The sequence below is a fragment of the Taeniopygia guttata genome, chromosome 2 (genome assembly GCF_048771995.1).
Source record: "Taeniopygia guttata chromosome 2, bTaeGut7.mat, whole genome shotgun sequence".
Taxonomy (NCBI): domain Eukaryota; kingdom Metazoa; phylum Chordata; class Aves; order Passeriformes; family Estrildidae; genus Taeniopygia; species Taeniopygia guttata.
Genome location: NC_133026.1, coordinates 150,398,005 through 150,415,023, shown reverse-complemented (window position 1 = coordinate 150,415,023; position 17,019 = coordinate 150,398,005). Strand labels below are relative to the sequence as shown.

General features: G+C 47.4%; 1 protein-coding gene across 3 annotated transcripts in view; it reads left to right on the top strand.

Moving 5' to 3' along the window:
* ZC3H3 (zinc finger CCCH-type containing 3) overlaps positions 1-17,019 on the top strand; it is a 127,161-nt gene that overhangs the window by 82,170 nt on the left and 27,972 nt on the right. For all 3 annotated transcript variants that reach the window (XM_030266804.4, XM_072925085.1, XM_072925086.1), the window contains exons 5-7: positions 1,808-2,001; positions 13,623-13,704; positions 15,250-15,405. In XM_030266804.4, coding sequence (XP_030122664.4) covers positions 1,808-2,001; positions 13,623-13,704; positions 15,250-15,405 — 432 coding nt within the window. The remainder of the gene's footprint in view (positions 1-1,807; positions 2,002-13,622; positions 13,705-15,249; positions 15,406-17,019) is intronic.

Here is a 17,019-nt window from a genome sequence, read left to right as displayed (position 1 = left end):
CTCCTCTCTGGAGCAGTTCCATGAGGAGGAAGCCCTGGGGGAACTGAAACGAGGAATTTATCGAATTCCCATCCCCTTCCACAAAAAACAGGCAGCAAATTTTCCGAGCTCGGTAGCCAGTGGCAACAGCCCTCCGGAATGAATAGGCTGTCACGCTCAGCATTAGGAAATGTAACTATTCCATTTTCCAGCTCTCTTTTTCTTTGGAGCACATGTTCATTTAAAGGAAATGCTCATCGGGGTTTGCATTCCGCTGATAGGATAGCGGGATCTTAATTTACGGATATTCTCCGGTAATGCGCGGTTTATATACGTTCTGCTAATAGCATTATGAGCATAGTTTGGGCTAATACAAAATTAGAGCTCTAATTTGCATAAACAAATTACTGTTTGGATTAGCGCTAAATGAGGAAGGCGACTGATATTGGAGGAGATTTGATTTGGCTGCTGTGGCTCTGTTTGGATAATGGGGGATGGATAGGAATGAGCTGGGAATAGGCTGCGTTGCGAGTCGGGAGGGAGGTGGGATGGTGCAGGAAGCATCAGGTCATGGAGTGGACAAAATTTTGGGTGACAGAGGAGCCTCTCTTTGACATGTGGCAAGGTGTGGGTTGGCCTCTTTTCCCTGTCAACCAGCAACAGGATGAGAGGAAATGGCCTCAAGCTGTGCCAGGGGAGGTTCAGTTTGGACATCAGAAGGAATTTCTTCATGGAAAGGATTGTTAAACATTGGGATGAACTGTCCAGTGAGGTGGAATAGAGTCTCCATCCCTGGAGCTGCTCAAGGAATGCCTGGACGTGGCACTCAGTGCTCTGGTCTAATTGACAAAGTGATGGTTGGTCACAGGTTGGACTTCATGGCCTTGGAGATCCTTTCAGACCTAAAAGATTTTGGGATTCTGTGATATTTATCCCTCAGGTGTCACTTCAGAAACTACTGGTCCTTCAGAATAACATTATGTGCAACAGAAATTGGATTGCGATTCCCAATCCATCTCCATCCCACTGCCTCAATATAGGGTTTGTGAATTTAGGGAGAATTGAGGAGATGGGAACAGGTCCCTAGCCCTTCCCACTGGACCCTGCTGAGGTCCAGCATCAGTTCCAGGTGACAGCTAGGGGATGGAAATGCTCTTGGGTGACTTGTCCCATGCAGGGATTGAGGAAAATCTTTCCAAGAGCCAACTTGGGGGCAGAATAAAAATATTAAAGCTGTGGTAACTGATTCATAATAGTAATAACAATACCAAAAATACAGACTCATGGAATGTTTTTGGTTGAAATGGACCTTAAAGACCATCTAGTTATAAACCCCTGCCATTGACAGGGATGCCACCCACTGGATCAGGTTGCTCAGGGTCCCATCCCACCTGGCTTTGAAGTACTTCCAGGGATGTCAAAAGCTTGTAGAGCTCCATAAAACTTGGCTAAGCTCAGTGAAGTTCGCACCTTGCTGATGCTCTCATGGGATTGCATCCACATTTCCTTGTTTCTGCTGGGGCTAGAGGTGCAAGCAAGGGTGGGAGAAGTTGGGTGAGAGTACCTGAAGGTAATTTTTTTGGTGTCAGTCATGAGGAATCAGAGCTTTTCCTCTATGAACAGCAAGAACATCCCTGCTTCTTCCATACCTCTCCATTCTGGTGGGAGCTGTCCCTGCCCTTGGCGATGGGATTGGAATTGAGATGATTTTGAAGGTCTGTTCAAACCCATTCCATGAGTCTCCGATCTCATGGTTTGCTCATGAAGCAGCACCTCCTTGTGTCATTTTCCCAAATTTGGGCTGAACTTGACTTTGTTTTTCCTGCAGATCCTCATTGTTAAACCAAACCCGACTCTCACTCCAAGGTGGCAAATCCCAGCTCGTCCAACAGTGCTGGAGGAACAAAGGCTTCCGCTGCATCGGCGGGGTCATGTACCGGGTGTCGGCCAACAAACTCTCCAAAACTTCCAGCAGCCCTGTCCGGGCCAGGGACCTGAGCACCAAAACTCCCATCAGAGCAGGTGAGCAGGAATTTGTCTCGCTTCATGTCCAAAATCCTTTGAGTTCAGTTTTCAGTTGTTGATTCCCAGCCTGTGGGTTGCGACTCATCCTTAGGCCACATAGAATTCCAGATGTGAAGGTGATGGACATCCCATAGTGCCAAGTGCTGTTCTTGCTTTATAGTAGCCCTGAAGGGGAAATAATGTTGGGGAAATTAAAGGTTTAGGAGAATTGAGTTTTTCTTACATCAGACTTAATTCAAGCTTGTGGAGACACGCCGTTAAACTTGGTTTAACAGGCAAAGTCGTGGATGAATTCAAACAGCACCACAAGGTTGAAGGTGCTTGAGATGCTCATCAAATTAAGTTCAATATTGACCTAAAAAATTGGGAAGATCATTCTGCAGATAACCATGGAATGGTGCCCCCATTTTGATGAATTCCCGTCTTTACGTCGTGACTTTGAATTAATTTGTGTTTCAGCTCCTCCTGTGTTTGACACCTCAAGTGTGGCTCTTAAAAAAGAGCAGATTTTAACTGTATTTAAAGTATTTTTTAAATTTCTTCTTGGTCTCAAATATTTTTGCTCCCTAGCTGGTTTATTGAGAAATTTTGGGGATAGTTTAACTGGGGAAGGCAAAACCAGTGGCTTTGTGATGATTTTCCTGGCTGGAAGGATGAATGGAGCAGAGATTTTTATGGATGCTGCTGGAAATCAGGCAATGAGGGGTGGTTTGGATTTGGAAGGCATCTTCAAGGTCATCCAGTTCCATCCCCCTGGGATGCCTTTGACCAGACCAGGTTGCTCCCAGCCCTGTCCAGCCTGGCCCTGAATGCCAAAATATGATAGGAAAGCAGATGGAGTGGAGAGATGCAGCCTTCTAAACCACCTGCACCACAATTCCTGTGGGAATTCTGCGGCATCCTGGGTGGTTTTAAACCCACAAGAGCGGGATTAGGGAGGGAAGGAGCTTTGTGCTGAGATGGGAAGTGGAGCTGCCTGTTGAGGATGGCAGAGATGAGGATGAGGCAGTGGCCGAGGGGTGTGGAGCCTATGGAATGTTGCTTCCAGGTAATTTCCCTTCTGGGGGCAGCAAAGGGAGGCTCAGCAGGAGTTCGGGAATGGTTTGTGGGTATTTTCACAACTCAGCCCTTCTCAGGACAGATTTTTTATGTCTGACTCTACTGCTGCCTCCTCCTCGCTGCCAATTCCTCAAATAGGGACGAGAAAGCTCAGGAGCACATGTCTGTAATGGATTCTTTCAGAATCTGGGATCCTGCCTGGTAAATCCTTGCCTTTGGTTCTGCCTCTGAGGAGGAGGGGCAAGGATCAGAGTTTGGAGACTCAAAAAAATGGCTATAAAACAGCTCAGGGGTTTGTAATAATAATAATTAAAAAAAAATCATATTTTTTCCAAGAGCTTTGCTAGTGGTACTGGGACTTTCCAGTGTCTGGATCAGGATAGTCGAGGGTGGTTCTGCCTTAAACACCATCTCTGGATGTTGAAGATGTCACCAAAGGCAGAAAATATCCTGCAGGAATGGAAGAAAAGGGGTGAAATCCCAGGACATGGACAGGGATCTCGTTGGATAGAGCAGGGGATGGATTTCAGGAGAGATTCGCACCTCTAGGAAGAGTCCTGGGGAGAAGTGATGGCTGGAAGGACTGAAAAAGTGGAAGATCTGGAGCTGCCCAGCTAAGGAAGGATGTCTCTCCATGGCCAGGTGGAGCAGCCAAAAACCAAGGGGCTTAAACTGGTGGGAGAGCTTTCCAAGGACAAGGATGATGAAATGCTGGACTCATTTGGCTCTAAAATCTCCATTATTTTAAAGATTTTTTTTAAAAGAACGGGTTTAATGAACTCCTTTTTGGGGAGGACATAGGTGGAAAAGGTCCTGCCTCCCATCAAGGAGGTGATTTTTTTTATTTATCTAAGTGGAAGGAAGTCTCTAAATTTGTCTGAAAATAGACAAATGAGCAAAGTGTCATTTGGACAACTCAGCCAAGGCTGATGGATTTGGCCTGTCCATGAATATCCATCACTGGATTGGGACCAAGCAGAGAAACATCAACTTAGAGGCGAATTTCTGGGAGAGGGGTGAAGCCAAAGACATCATGGGAGGATTTCTGCAGATACAGGCCTTGGAATTGCTTTTGGGGGGTTCCTGAGGGGATTTGGGGTGACAGGGCATGGAAGAGATACGATGCCCCCATTTTCCTTTCTCTCTGAAACCACGTCTTCTAGTGAGGCCTCATTCAGAGAATTGGGTTTAATTAGTCCCACTTTGGGAGGGAAGATCCCTTTCAGGGTTATTCCCTATAAAATACAATCCCATCTAATTATTATTTTAAAGGTGTTTCTTATTTTGCTGTTGCCTCTTTCCCCCTGCCAGACAGCACATTGGCTTTGTAACCACAAAACCCGAGGAACTGCTGTGGATCAGTATTTTCATGTCATCTTTCATCTCTCCCCATAATTCATCCTCCTTCCCAAGGATGGATTCCACAGATTCCTCTTGCCTTAGGATAACTGGGCCTGGCAGGGCGGAAGATTTGTGTGTTCTCATCGGCTGCGAACGTTTGCTCAACGCTCTGTGTTTTTCAACACTTGACAAAGTTTATTTAAAAGATGGAAAAAAAAAAATGGCTTTTCCTTTCCCTTTCAGTGCCAGGCACCGTGTGTTTGGAATAGTGGAGAGACGGGAAATGCTCCTGACAGTTTAATAGCTTGGAGTTTACTTCCAGTGGGTTATAATTCTGCTCTTTCCCTGGATTTATAGGGTTGGGGTTTTATCTCTACAGTACAAAATCTGATGCCGGGCGCTGGGGCTGATCCATCCTCACCATCGTAGCATTCCCAAGTGATTTATTGATGGATGCTGGTGGTGAGTGAAGATCTGATCCTGGGGATGCACTTCCTGCATCCCTGTGCTGTATTGAGATCAATCTTGAGGCTACCAGGAGCAATGGGAAGAACAGTCTTCCATGGCTCTTCTGGCCTGGGGACAAGGAAAGTCTCCCTGCAATCCCAGGAAAATTTTTTTTGAGGTGGTTTGAACCTAAAAAGACTCCCTGGAGCAATCGCAGCATCACCACGGCCTGTGCAGCTGCTGAGAACTTTGGTCTCATCTCATGTGTGGCTCTGCTTCCGAAGGATTTCTGTGCCTTCCACACTTCTTTCTGGAAAACTGCAATTAAAATACAGAAACAAAAATACTTTTTTTTTTTTTGCCTTCCCAGCTGGATAGGGATCTTGCATGTGGCATAATTGATTACTTGGGCAAGGATGAAGAAGAAAACCCAGAGCTTAAACACTCTCTGCTCATCCTTGTGCAAGACGAAGATGTGGAATTGCACATGGAAAGGCTCTTTCCCTTTGGGATAACTGGTATTTCGGCACCCATGTATTTTTTCACTTTGCAGAAGTCTTGGAAAATCAGCGGTGGGATGGTGTGGAAAGCAATTTGCTACATGGCAATTAATTAAACAAGCAGAATAATTGGGTTTCTCTGCTCAGAAGGAACCTTGCCTTCATTTCTTTCTCCAGCTGCTAAGGCTGGGGAAAGAAATGACTCCAAACTCTTGAGGAATTTCCATGAAATCAGGGAGAGAAGCAAAAGGTCCTGGGCAATGTAGAGTTTCACAAAGAAATACAGAAGGGGAAATACAAGATTGAAAGCAGCAGAAAGCAAATTAAGGTTTGACATTGTCCGGAAATCAGCCCTGACCCCAATCTCTGCACGAGCCGCTGCTGCTGCTGCTGCTGGGAGAGGAATTGCACTCCACGAGCTGGGGCTGGCTCCAGCAGGGTTTTCCAAGTGTCCAGGCTATTTTTCCATGGGCAAATCCTCACCTGCATGATTTCCTCATGCTGCGGTTTTAGCTCTTGGTTGGTTTTAGCTCTGGTAGATTTTGGGACTCCAGAAATGACAGCCGGCCCCTTGAACAATGTGATTTTATTTATTGGGGTTTTTGAATTGTCTCCATGACTGTAGATTCCAGAGCCTGGGAGATACCCAGGATTGCTGTGCTCCCAAATGTGGAGGCTTAAGAGGATTTTTTAGTCCTCCCAAGCTGAGGCATCTCCCACACATTGTGATGGTGGCTGTGATCCCAGAAAAACAATAATTAAAACATGGTTGAGTTCAGCCTTCCACAACTGGGAGGGACTTTCCCTGCATCCAGATGCACTTCCCATCTCCATCCTGCTGTGTAACATCCCCTCCTGCCTCAGTTTCCCCTCTCAGCTGCAAAGGTGATCAGATGGGGAGATGAAAGGTAATGGAATCATGGAATAGTTTGGGTCGGAAAGGAGCTTAAAGACAATCTCATTCCAAGCCCCTGCTATGGGCAAGGACACTTTCCACTATCCCAGGTTGATCTAAACCCCACACAACCTGGTCTTGGACGCTTCCCGGGATGAGACAACCACAGCTTCTCTGGGCAACCTGTGCCAGGACCTCCCCACCCTCACAGGGAAGGATTTCTTTCCAATATCCCATCTATCCCTTCCCTCTGGCAGTAGGAAGCCATTCCCTGTGTCCTATCCCTCCATCCATTGTCCGGAGTCATTCTCCAGCTCTCCTGGAGCCTCTTCAGGCACTGGAAGTTCTCCCCAGAACCTTCTCTACTCCAAGCTGGACATTCCCAGCTGTCCCAGCCTGGCTCCAGAGCAGAGGGGCTCCAGCCCTCGGAGCATCTCTGGATTCCCTTCTCCACTGCATCAGGCTGGGAACAGGATTTGGGCTGCAGTGGGAGAACTCCACACTCAGAGATCTCCACAGTGCTGGAAGAAAGTGCTCTCTGGCCTCCACGTTTAACAACTAATTTTAGAAATGCTGAATGCCACAGAAACACGCTTCCCACTTTTTCAAGGATGAGGAAATGCTCAGTGCTGCTGTTTACCCAGCGCTTTTGGGAATGATGCTCCTTCCTCTGAGCCACTCCTTTTTACAGAAGGAAAGGAAGGATTCAGGAGTGGAATGTTCCCACCAGCATCTGCCTCTAGTTTTAATTTTAAGAGGAATTAGGAAGGATTTGTTCCGGTGTGCCAGGCATTGCCTTTTCCCCATGTCCATGGAAACATCCTAAGCTTCTTGTTTGTCCATCATGACCCTGTCTTCTGTCTTCGACACACCGGGAGTGTGTTGGGATCATACTGGAGGGATGAGGAAGACTTTGGTGGAGGAGAGACCAGCCCAATGCACCAAGGTGTGAGAGCAGGGAAATTTGGAATGTTGCTATCCTCAGGTTTCCTCTGGTTTCAGTGTCGCTGGTGCCGGGATCCCTTTGTGCTCACTCCCTTTGAGGTGAATTCCTTGGGTTTGGGATTGCGCAGTCACTTGCCTCTTTTTGAGCTCAATTCCTTGGCTTCTTCAGGATCAGTCCCTTGTTTTGGGGTTGCTTAATCCCTTGGATCCTTCAGTCTCAATCTCTTACTTTTGGGATTGCTCTGTTCCTTACCCATCTTGAATTAAATCCCTTGGCCTCTTTGGACGTCATTCCCTTGGCTTTGGGATTGCTCAATCCCTTACCTCTTCTGACCTCAGTTCCCTGGCTCCCTCAATCTCAGTGCTTTTTCTTTGGCATTTTGGGATTCCTTGGTCCCTTTTGATCTCAGTCCCATGGCCCCTTTTTCACTCAGCCCTTTGTCTTTGGGATTCCTCAATTCTTTCCTCTTTTCAGATTAGTTCTTTCTTTTTGGGGTTGCTCAACCCTTGACCCCTTTTGAGCTCAGTTTCATGGCCCCTTCAATCTCAAGGTTTTTCTCTTTGGGATTGGGGAATCTTTTCAATCTCAATCCATTCAATCTCAATCCCTTGGTTTTGGAATTCTTCATCCCTTACCCTTTCTGAGCTTAATTCCTTTGCACCTTCATTCTCAATGCCTTCCTTGTCTTTGGGATTGAGGGATCCCTTGGTCCCTTCAATCTCAATCCCTTGTTTGTGGAATTGTTCTGTGTCTTTGAGTTCAGTCCCTCAATTTCTTTAAACTCAATCCCTTGGTTTTGGGTTTCCTCAATGCCTTACACTTTTTCAGATCAGCTCCATGGCCCCCTCAGTCTCACTGTCTTGTCTTTGGGGTTGTGGGATGTCTTGGCCCCTTTGATCTCAATCCCTTGATTTTGGGATTGTTCAATGCCTCAGCCCCTTTGAGCTCAATCCCTTGGCCCCTTTTGATCTCTATCCCTCGGTTTTGGGATGTTCAATCCCTTTGACCTCTTCACTCTCAATCCCTTGATTTTGGGATTGTTCAATCCTTTCATCCCTCTGGAGCTCGATCCTTTGGCCCTTTTTGAGCTCTATTCCTTGATTTTGGGATTGTTCAATCCTTTTATCCCTCTGGAGCTCGATCCTTTGGCCCTTTTTGAGCTCTATTCCTTGATTTTGGGAGTGTTCAATCCTTTTATCCCTCTGGAGCTGAATCATTTGGCCCCTTTTGAACTCTATCCCTTGATTTTGGGATTGTTCAATCCTTTTATCCCTCTGGAGCTCGATTCTTTGGCCCTTTTTGGGCTCTAGCCCTTGATTTTGGGATTGTTCAATCCTTTTATCCCTCTGGAGCTCGATCCTTTGGCCCCTTCACTCTCAATGCCTTGGCTTTGGGATTGCTCAGTCCCTTTCACTTTATTAGCTCAATTCCTCAACTCGGGAATTGCAGGGATCAGATCCTGCTCCTGGCCCACATCTACTCATACAACACCCAACCCAGAGCTGCTTCATTAATTGAAGCCGATTCATTAATTCAAATTGCTTTGTTAATAAAACACTGGTGACCACCTGATTCAGGGACATTCATGGGATGCGGGGACAGGAAAACGGGAAAATCTCTGCTTGTTTAGCGGCAGCTCATCCCTTCTTTTTCCGTTGTCTTCTCCGGAATGAGGACTTGTGCTGTCCAGTGAGGGAAATAAATGACCCCCAGCAGCTGCGAGTGCTGATCCTCGAAATCCGCGGAACCCACTTAAATGAATAATAATTAAAGAAATAAATTTCCCCAAGTGCAGCCTCAAAACTTTCAGTTCAGCAATAAAGCCAAGGAGAGACTCGGAAAATGAATCGCTCGGCTCTTTCCGAAGGAGGCTGCGGTGGGTGAGGTGGGATGATAATGGGAAATATTAAAGGAGCCAGCGTGGTTTAAGGAAGCTTTTTCCAGGTTGTGTGGGAACAGGCTGAGAAGAGGTTGTGTGGTGATGCTGACCCCTGAGGGATAAAAGGCTTGAGCAATCCCAAAATCATGGAATTGAGGGGGAAGGAGCCAAGGGGTTGAGGAATCTCAAAACTGAGGGATTGATCTCGAAAGGGGCCAAGGGATTGATTTTAAAGGATATAAGGAATTGAGTAATCCCAAAGAAAAGGCACTGAGATTCAAGGGGATGTGGAATTGAGCTCAAAAGGGGTCAGGAGCTGAGGAGTTGTACTCAACCCAAGGAATTGTACTCGACGAGTCAAAGGACTGAGCTCCAAAGGGATAAGGGACTGAATAATCCCAAAACCATGGGATTGGTGAGCAAAAACTGGAATGACCCTGTTGTGGTCATCCCCAGTTTGGAGCGTGGGGCAGTGGAGCTGATCACCTGCCTGCCATTGCCTGGGCAAACCCCTGGTTGGTTCCCTCTGTGTGTAAGATTTCCATGAATTATCCTTGACTTGGGATAGTGGAAGTAGATGGGAAGCAATGGGCTTGATACTCAACACTCATCATTTTAACAATGTTCCCACCCTCTTACCCATCTCTTGGCCCTACCACACCCCAACTCTGAATATCTTCCTTTTTTTCTGCCTGTTTCAGTTTTCTACTGATTGCTTCCCTCCATGAGGAAGTTTTCCACAAATTATCCCTGATTTGGGATTGTGGAAGTAGATGGGAAGGAATGGGCTTGGTACTCAATACTCATCATTCTAACAGTGTTCTCACTCTCTTGCCAATCATCCCTTGGTCCTGGCTCACCCCAGCTCTGGATTTCTCCCTTTTCTGGCTTTCTCTCTCTCTTTTTTTTTTTTTTCTTTTCCCCAGTTTTTACAGCTTTTCCACCATTTAAAAAAAGTAAATAATTGGATAAGATGCTCCAAGAGACCTTTCCATAAATGAGGTCCTGATCCTTGAGGGGTGCCTTGGAGCAATAAAATCCTTCCTAAATAATTAAGCAGATGATAATTAACTGTGATATTTCCAGCCAATTTTAAACTCAAAGGAATAGTTGGAATGTTGTTTTCGGGGTGTGTTTGCTGCATGATGGGGAGCTGAGCAGGAGTGTTGGATTGGATGGGAGCATCCTGATATCCACGTGGGAATGCTGGAAAGCACCGAGTGTTGCTCCTGAGTGCAGTTCCTGGGTTGCCAAGGGAAATCTCTGCCAAGCTTTCCCTGGAGGAGAAGGACCTTGAGCCTTGAGCTAAGTTTTCGGGTTATGGAAAAAAACCTCAGGATGCTGGAGATGGACCTGGATCCGCTTGAGCTGAGTTTTAGGATTAAGGATATGAAAAGGTCCTAATTAATTTATGGACGTTGACGCAGGGGTGCAGCATCCGACCCACTCGTTTTAAGCATTTTTTTTGTTTGACAAGGATAAATTGTGCCTTTTCCCCCTTTTTCATCAAAAGCTGGAATTCCAAACGTCGAGCCGAAGGCTGTGGAAAACACCGCGGGACTGCTTGGCTGTGGATTCCTTCCTAGGAGCAGGGAAAAAAAAGGAGTTAGGCTGTAGCCCCTGCTATTAATCATAGCTGTAATCATGCATTTAATGAACATGACAGCTCCCGCTCCCTCCGGAGAGACGCGCGGAGTCTCCCGGCTGGATTGGGAACAACAATCACTTCTCACCGCGAGCCACCGGAGCTGCCAGCGTCGGGCTGGGATGATGCATTAAGAGCAACAACCCTGTTTGCACGGGCTGTGGGTTTCCTTACGGATGATGCTCTCCCAAGCGACTGAATCATCAGGAAAGGGGGAGAGAAATCCACCTGTCCCTTCCATGGGGTGGAAAATATCCCGGCTGATGCCGCTGTGCAGGGTGTAATCACTGCAAAAGCCCTCAATGTGCAGTTCTTGATGCTCTCTGTAGCAGCTTTTCTTATTTTCCTGCTTTTTTTCCCCCACTCTCCATTGTGTTCCCTCTGCCTTGGAGCATGCACATGGGAGGAATTTGCCGTGGCACCAGTTTAAATTTCCATAGTGAGGAACTTTGGCAATGCCAAGGATATGGGAGTTGCTCTCCTGATCCGACAGCATCTCTGTGTCCTGATGTTCTTCCCGGCTGGGAAGCAATTGAGGAGAAAAACGGGACAGATCTGGGACTGGGATGTGCCCAGTGTTTTGTCTGGACCAGACAAGACTTCCAAAGTCAAGCCCTGGGGCCATCGTTTCAGCTTTTTGTTTAATTTAGGCCAGACTGCAGCAAATTTCAGCTCCTGATGTTGGAATTTAACCCTTATCCCATTTTCTAGTGTCTTTTGATGTCCCAGTTTCACCCCAATTTCAGTAATACACCCTCCAATGCCAGGAATATTTATTTATTAATGTACTTATTAATACAAATCTCTTGTAGTGACTAGTTGGAAATTCTGAGTTGACAGCCACCCTAAAAATCCAAATTTAGACTCCTTGGACCTCCTGAAAAGTCGGGAACATCCAACCCCCTCTCCTGCACCCCCTTCTTGTTACTTGGATGTACACAAAGCTTTTACTTTTATTTAAACTTTTTTTCCACAGTGCAAGAGCTCCCAAAAATACCCTCATGCCAGACCCTGAGTTTTCTCCACAAATCCCAATGGATGGGGAAGTGTTTAATTATGGAGCTTTCTTGGCTTGGCTCCTCCTGGAGAAATATTTGGGTGATTTTCTAAGAGTTTGGGGAGGATTTGCACATGGGATGAATAGTTAGGGAGTAGGAAAATGTGGATGGGGGTTTTCTTGGCCAACTTCCAGGTGCTTTGCCAGACCCGGATGGATCTCACATGGATTTTGTCATGGATGGAACCGGCTCTTGGATAGTTAAACTGCCTTTGGGATGTGATTTAATTCCTGGAATGGGAGATGCACATCGTGTTATTGCATGGCTTCTTACTAGAAGATGAAAACTGGGGAGAAATAACCCAAAAAATAATTTTGTTGATGTATTTTTGCTACATAAAAATTCCAACCCAGTGGCAGGAGGCTGTTGACCCCTTTATTTATCCTCTGTCTCTTTAGTGATTCCTCCTTTCTGGCCAAGATGACCCTTAAGGGCCTTTCCAGCCCTAACCATTCCATGATTCTGTGATTCCAAACTTTCTCATCCCCGTGTATCTGCTTTTATCCCCAAATATTAAGTATTTAGCAGGATTGTTTGCTGCCCTCAGGAGCTGATTCCTGGTGTAACTTTAAGGAATACTAAACAGAATTCCAGAGGGCTGAGGATGCTCCAGCCCTATCCTAATGGATTTTAATTTGGGGCTTTCTCCCCACATCATTTGGGAAGTCAACCTTGCTCTTAATGGAGACCCTTCAATGGCATCTTCAGGGCATCCCAAAGTTGATGAATGTTTATTGAGTCACTAAGAAAGATGCTCCTACATCTTGGGGCGAGAAGGAATTAAACAAAAACAGGGAAAAAAACCATCTCAGTGGTGGCTCAAATGCCCTGTTGATGGAATTTGATGTGCAGAGGGAACAGATGGGGCTTCGCCGACGCCGGCAGCCGAGTGACAGCTCGCGGTGCCGCGCAATCAAATTCCACTCGCTCAACTTCCCAACACGCCCGGGCTGGCAGGTGAGTGACTGAGCTGCTCTCATCCTACCTGGAAAACTGAAATCCAGCCTTTCTTTCCCATTCGTTCTTCCCTGCACCAGTCAAGGATGATTTAATTCCATGCGTGCACGGATGAGAGCAGGCGCTGAGCTTCCCTGTCCGGCTGTGGGGAGCAGCCAAGCCAAGCATGGAAATTTGTTGGATTGATGGTGGAAGCGTGGGATTTGCTTAGAGAAGTGTTCTGGCATGTTTGGGTGCTGAGGGGAAAAATTCCTGCTGTGTTTGGGGCTGGCAAGGAGCACTTCTGGGGCTGCTCCAGAAGTGGGAAGTCGCTGAAGGGCGTCTTCGTCCGTTGGTTCTCTGGGAGCTCCGTGCTTTGGATTAAATAAGTTCATGGAATCATGGAATGGTTTGGGTTGGGAGGGAGCTTGAATATCATCCAGTTCCAACACTCTGACAGGGGCAGGGATGCCTTCCACTATCCCAGCTTGCTCCAAGCCCTGTCCAACCTGGCCTTGGACACTTCCAGGGATGGGAAATCCATAGTTTCTCTGAGCAATTTGTACCAGGGCCTCCCCACCCTCCCAGGGAAGAGTTTCTTCCCAATATCCCATCTATCCCTGCCCTCTGGCAGTGGGAAGCCATTCCCTCTGTTTTGCCGCTCCAGGTTCTTGTCCAAAGTTCCTCCACAGCTCTCTTGGAGCCCCTTTAGGCACTGGAGGGGGGCTCCAAGTTCTCCCTAGAGCCTTTTTTTTTCCAGGCTGAACAACCACAGATCTCCCAGCTTTACCTCATAGCAAGGTGTCTCCATCCCTCCGATCATTTTTGTGGACCTAAGGTACCGAGGGCTGTGTGAATTCCTGCAAAATGTCTCGATTCCAAGCAATGATCCACATTTTTCTCTCTCTCCAGCACTGAGATTGCACTCCACACCCAGTCCTGGGGTCTTTCCACCCAGCCTGAGCAGATCCTCAACATGCCGCTACATTGCCAGGTCTGTACTCATGGGAAGCAGGAATGATGTGCTCCATGTTTGGAATTATGCTCAGGAGGGAATCAGGAGCTTCAGGAGCAGCTGTTGAGCTGGAGGATGATTTGGTGAAGCTCTGGCTGCTGCTTTTCAGCAGCTTCTACTTCGAGGTGGTTTTAAGCTCAGCCAGAGTTTCCCCACCATCCCAGGGAAGAATAGCTTCCCAATATCCCATCTATCCCTGCCCTCTGGCAGTGGGAAACCATTCCCCCTTCTCCTGCCACTCCAGCCCCTGTCCAAAGTCCCTCTCCACCTCTCCTGGAGCCCCTTTAGGCACTGGAAGGGTCTCCAAGGTCTGCCTGGACAGCCAGGCTGGACATTCCCAGCTCTCCCAGTCTGGCTGCAGAGCAGAGAGGCTCCAGCCCTTGGAGCATCTCCATGGCCTCCTCTGGATCTGCTCCAGCAGTTCCACATCCTCCTGCTGTTGGACCCCAGAGCTGGAGGCAGCTCCGCAGGTGAGATCTCACCTGAGTGGGGCTGCGGGGCAGAAATTCCCCCTCTTCTGCTGCCCACGCTGTGGAATGAGCCTGGGACATTCTGGGCTCCCGTGGCTGGATCATGTGGAGTTTCTCATCCACCAACTCCCTCGAGTCCGTCTCAATCCATTCCCCACCCAGCCTGGATTTGTGCTTGGGATTACCCACCTCACATCCAGGACCTTACACTTGGCCTTGCACCTCCTTTTAATCCAGGAGCTGCAGACAGCCAACAACAGGTAAAAAAGTGCATTTCCTCTGAAAATAAGTTCCTTGAACCTGTGTTTTTCATGGATAATGCACTGCATCCTCATCAAACCAGATCTGACTGTTCCCTACCACTGAATTATCTACTTGGAGAGATCTGATGTGCCCTGCATGGTTTGTGTTCACTTCACCTGGTCCCACACATCCCAAGAGCTGCCAGATAATTCCCTCTCCAGCTGGGAGCTCATGGAAAACGTGTGCTAAGAAACTTCTGAGCTCCTTAAGTAGCTTCTAGTGGGACCAGGCAATTAGAAAGGAGCTTTTCTGCTCTTTGGTGGTAATTTTTGTTCCGGTGGGCATCACGTAGGTGCTAATTCTTTGAGGTTCATGAGTAGGTGCCCACTTGAAAGCCATGAATAGCATCAGGCCCAGCTGGTGGGACGTGTGCTAAAGAGCCCTCCAAGTCATTCAGCCTTGGCAACCTGTGCTGCACAAGGAGAGGATGTTTCCTTCCTCACCATATTCCCCAGAAGTGTGGGAAACCCTCTCCACACTCATAAAATCCGAGGAGAGAATGAGAGATATGGGGGCAGGAAGGGATCTCAGTGGTGACTTCGGTGTTACTTTGCAGATTTTTAATTATTTGGGGTAAAATGAGCCAAAAATTGAAAATACTTAGGGGGTTATGAGCATGAACTTCCTAAATATTTCACTCTCCAAAGTTGGGCTTCTCTGTGGTTTCAGGTATTGTTGAGATGTCTTCTCCATGTCCTTGTGATGTTGGAGCTGGAGGTTTCCCCTGACCTTGTCCCTCTTTCTCCCTCAGCCGTGCTGTGCAGAGGAGCTTGGCCATCATCCGTCAAGCCAAGCAGAAGAAGAAAAAGAAGGAATATTGTATGTACTACAACCGCTTCGGGAAGTGCAATCGGGGCGAGAGCTGCCCCTACATCCATGATCCAGAGAAAGTGGCCGTCTGCACCAGGTAGGGATGGACACGGAATTGTGGTGAACTGGGACATTGGGTGGCTTTGGTGCTTCCTTGTGGGGTATTCCTAAGGGAAACGAACGGATAATAGAGATGTTAGACAACAGGGATGGGAGTTCTGGGTCAGGTGTAGGTTCTGCGCTGCTGAGTTGGAAGGAGGACAAGAAGAGGCCAGAGAATCATGGAATTGTTTTGGTTGGAAGGAGCATCAAAGATCTTTCAATTTCAAATCCCTGACACGGGCAGGGACACCTTCCACTATCCCAGGTTGTTCCAAGCCCTGTCCAGCCTGGCCTGGAACACTTTCAGGAATGGGGCAGCCACAGCTTCTCTGGGAATTCCATTCCCGCCAGCCTCACAGGGAAAAGTATCTTCCTAATATCCTATCTATGCCTCTGGGAAGCCATTCTCCTTGTCCTGTCACTCCATCCCTTGTCCCAAGTCCCTCTTTGGCTCTCTTGGAGCCTATTTAGGCACTGGAAGGAGGCTCTAAGGTCTCTTTGGAACCTTCTTTTCCGGGCTGGGTGACTTGAGCCCCTGCCCTGACCACACTCCAGGTTACTCCTTCAGGAGCATTCCTCAGATCCATTTGGATCAGTCCAGCAGGTTTGAATCCCTCATCCTGTGACGTCGTGCAGCTCCGAGACTCGGTGATTTATTCCAGGAGAGCTGATCCATGTTGGCAGTTCATTAGACCTGCCCAAGAGTTGATTAAACTCTATTATGAGTCATTTAAAAAGTGCAGAAGAGCCAACTCCACTGATGAACTCCTGGAGTAATTTCTCCATAAAATTGCCGCTGTGCTGGAATCACTTGGAAGTTGCTCAAAGCTCGATGGAGACGATAGAGGAGGAGAAGGTGATTTATTGTTTTTTTAACTGATTTTACTCCTTCTCACTCATTCTCCCATAACAAATCACATAATTCCATGCCTACTTTAGGAATTGTGCTCCTTGACGTCTTTTGGCCCTCCAACCTGTCTCATTTCCATAGATCGTTGGAGGACAACACTGATTTCTCCCAGTTTTGTGTCTCCTCATCCTTGTTCCTTTATCTCCAATCCCATTCTTTAGCTTTCCGTCATACTTTTTAAATTTTATTAATCTGCTCTCACAGTGGTCAATCCTAGGAAAACTCTTGACATCCTCACGTGCTTTTGGATCTTGGTTCCTGTTCTGGGCCTGTCTTTGCTCCTTGTGGTCACTGGCCACTCCCACCTGGAGCTTCATCCGGCATCTCATAGAATGGGATCATAGAATCCTGGAATGGTTTGGATTGGAGAGGACCTTCAAGATCATCCAATCCACCCCCTTGCCATTGGCAGGGACACCTTCCTCTATCCCAGGTTGCTCCAAGCCTTGTCCAGCCTGGCCTTGGACACTTCCAGGGATGGGAAATCCACAGCTTTTCTTGCAACTTGGAACAATCAGGGATCTAAGAAGAACTTTTCTCCTTCTGGGAGCATCATGTCTGAATTTTGGGGTACAAACCTTGCTCTACCTACTAATGAGCAGCCAAATGTGCTGAAAGAATAAAATCTATCAGGAATCACCAGCTGCTCTTCCAACAAGGGGGATCTGTACTAATTTAGGGTGTGAAATGGGTTTGTGG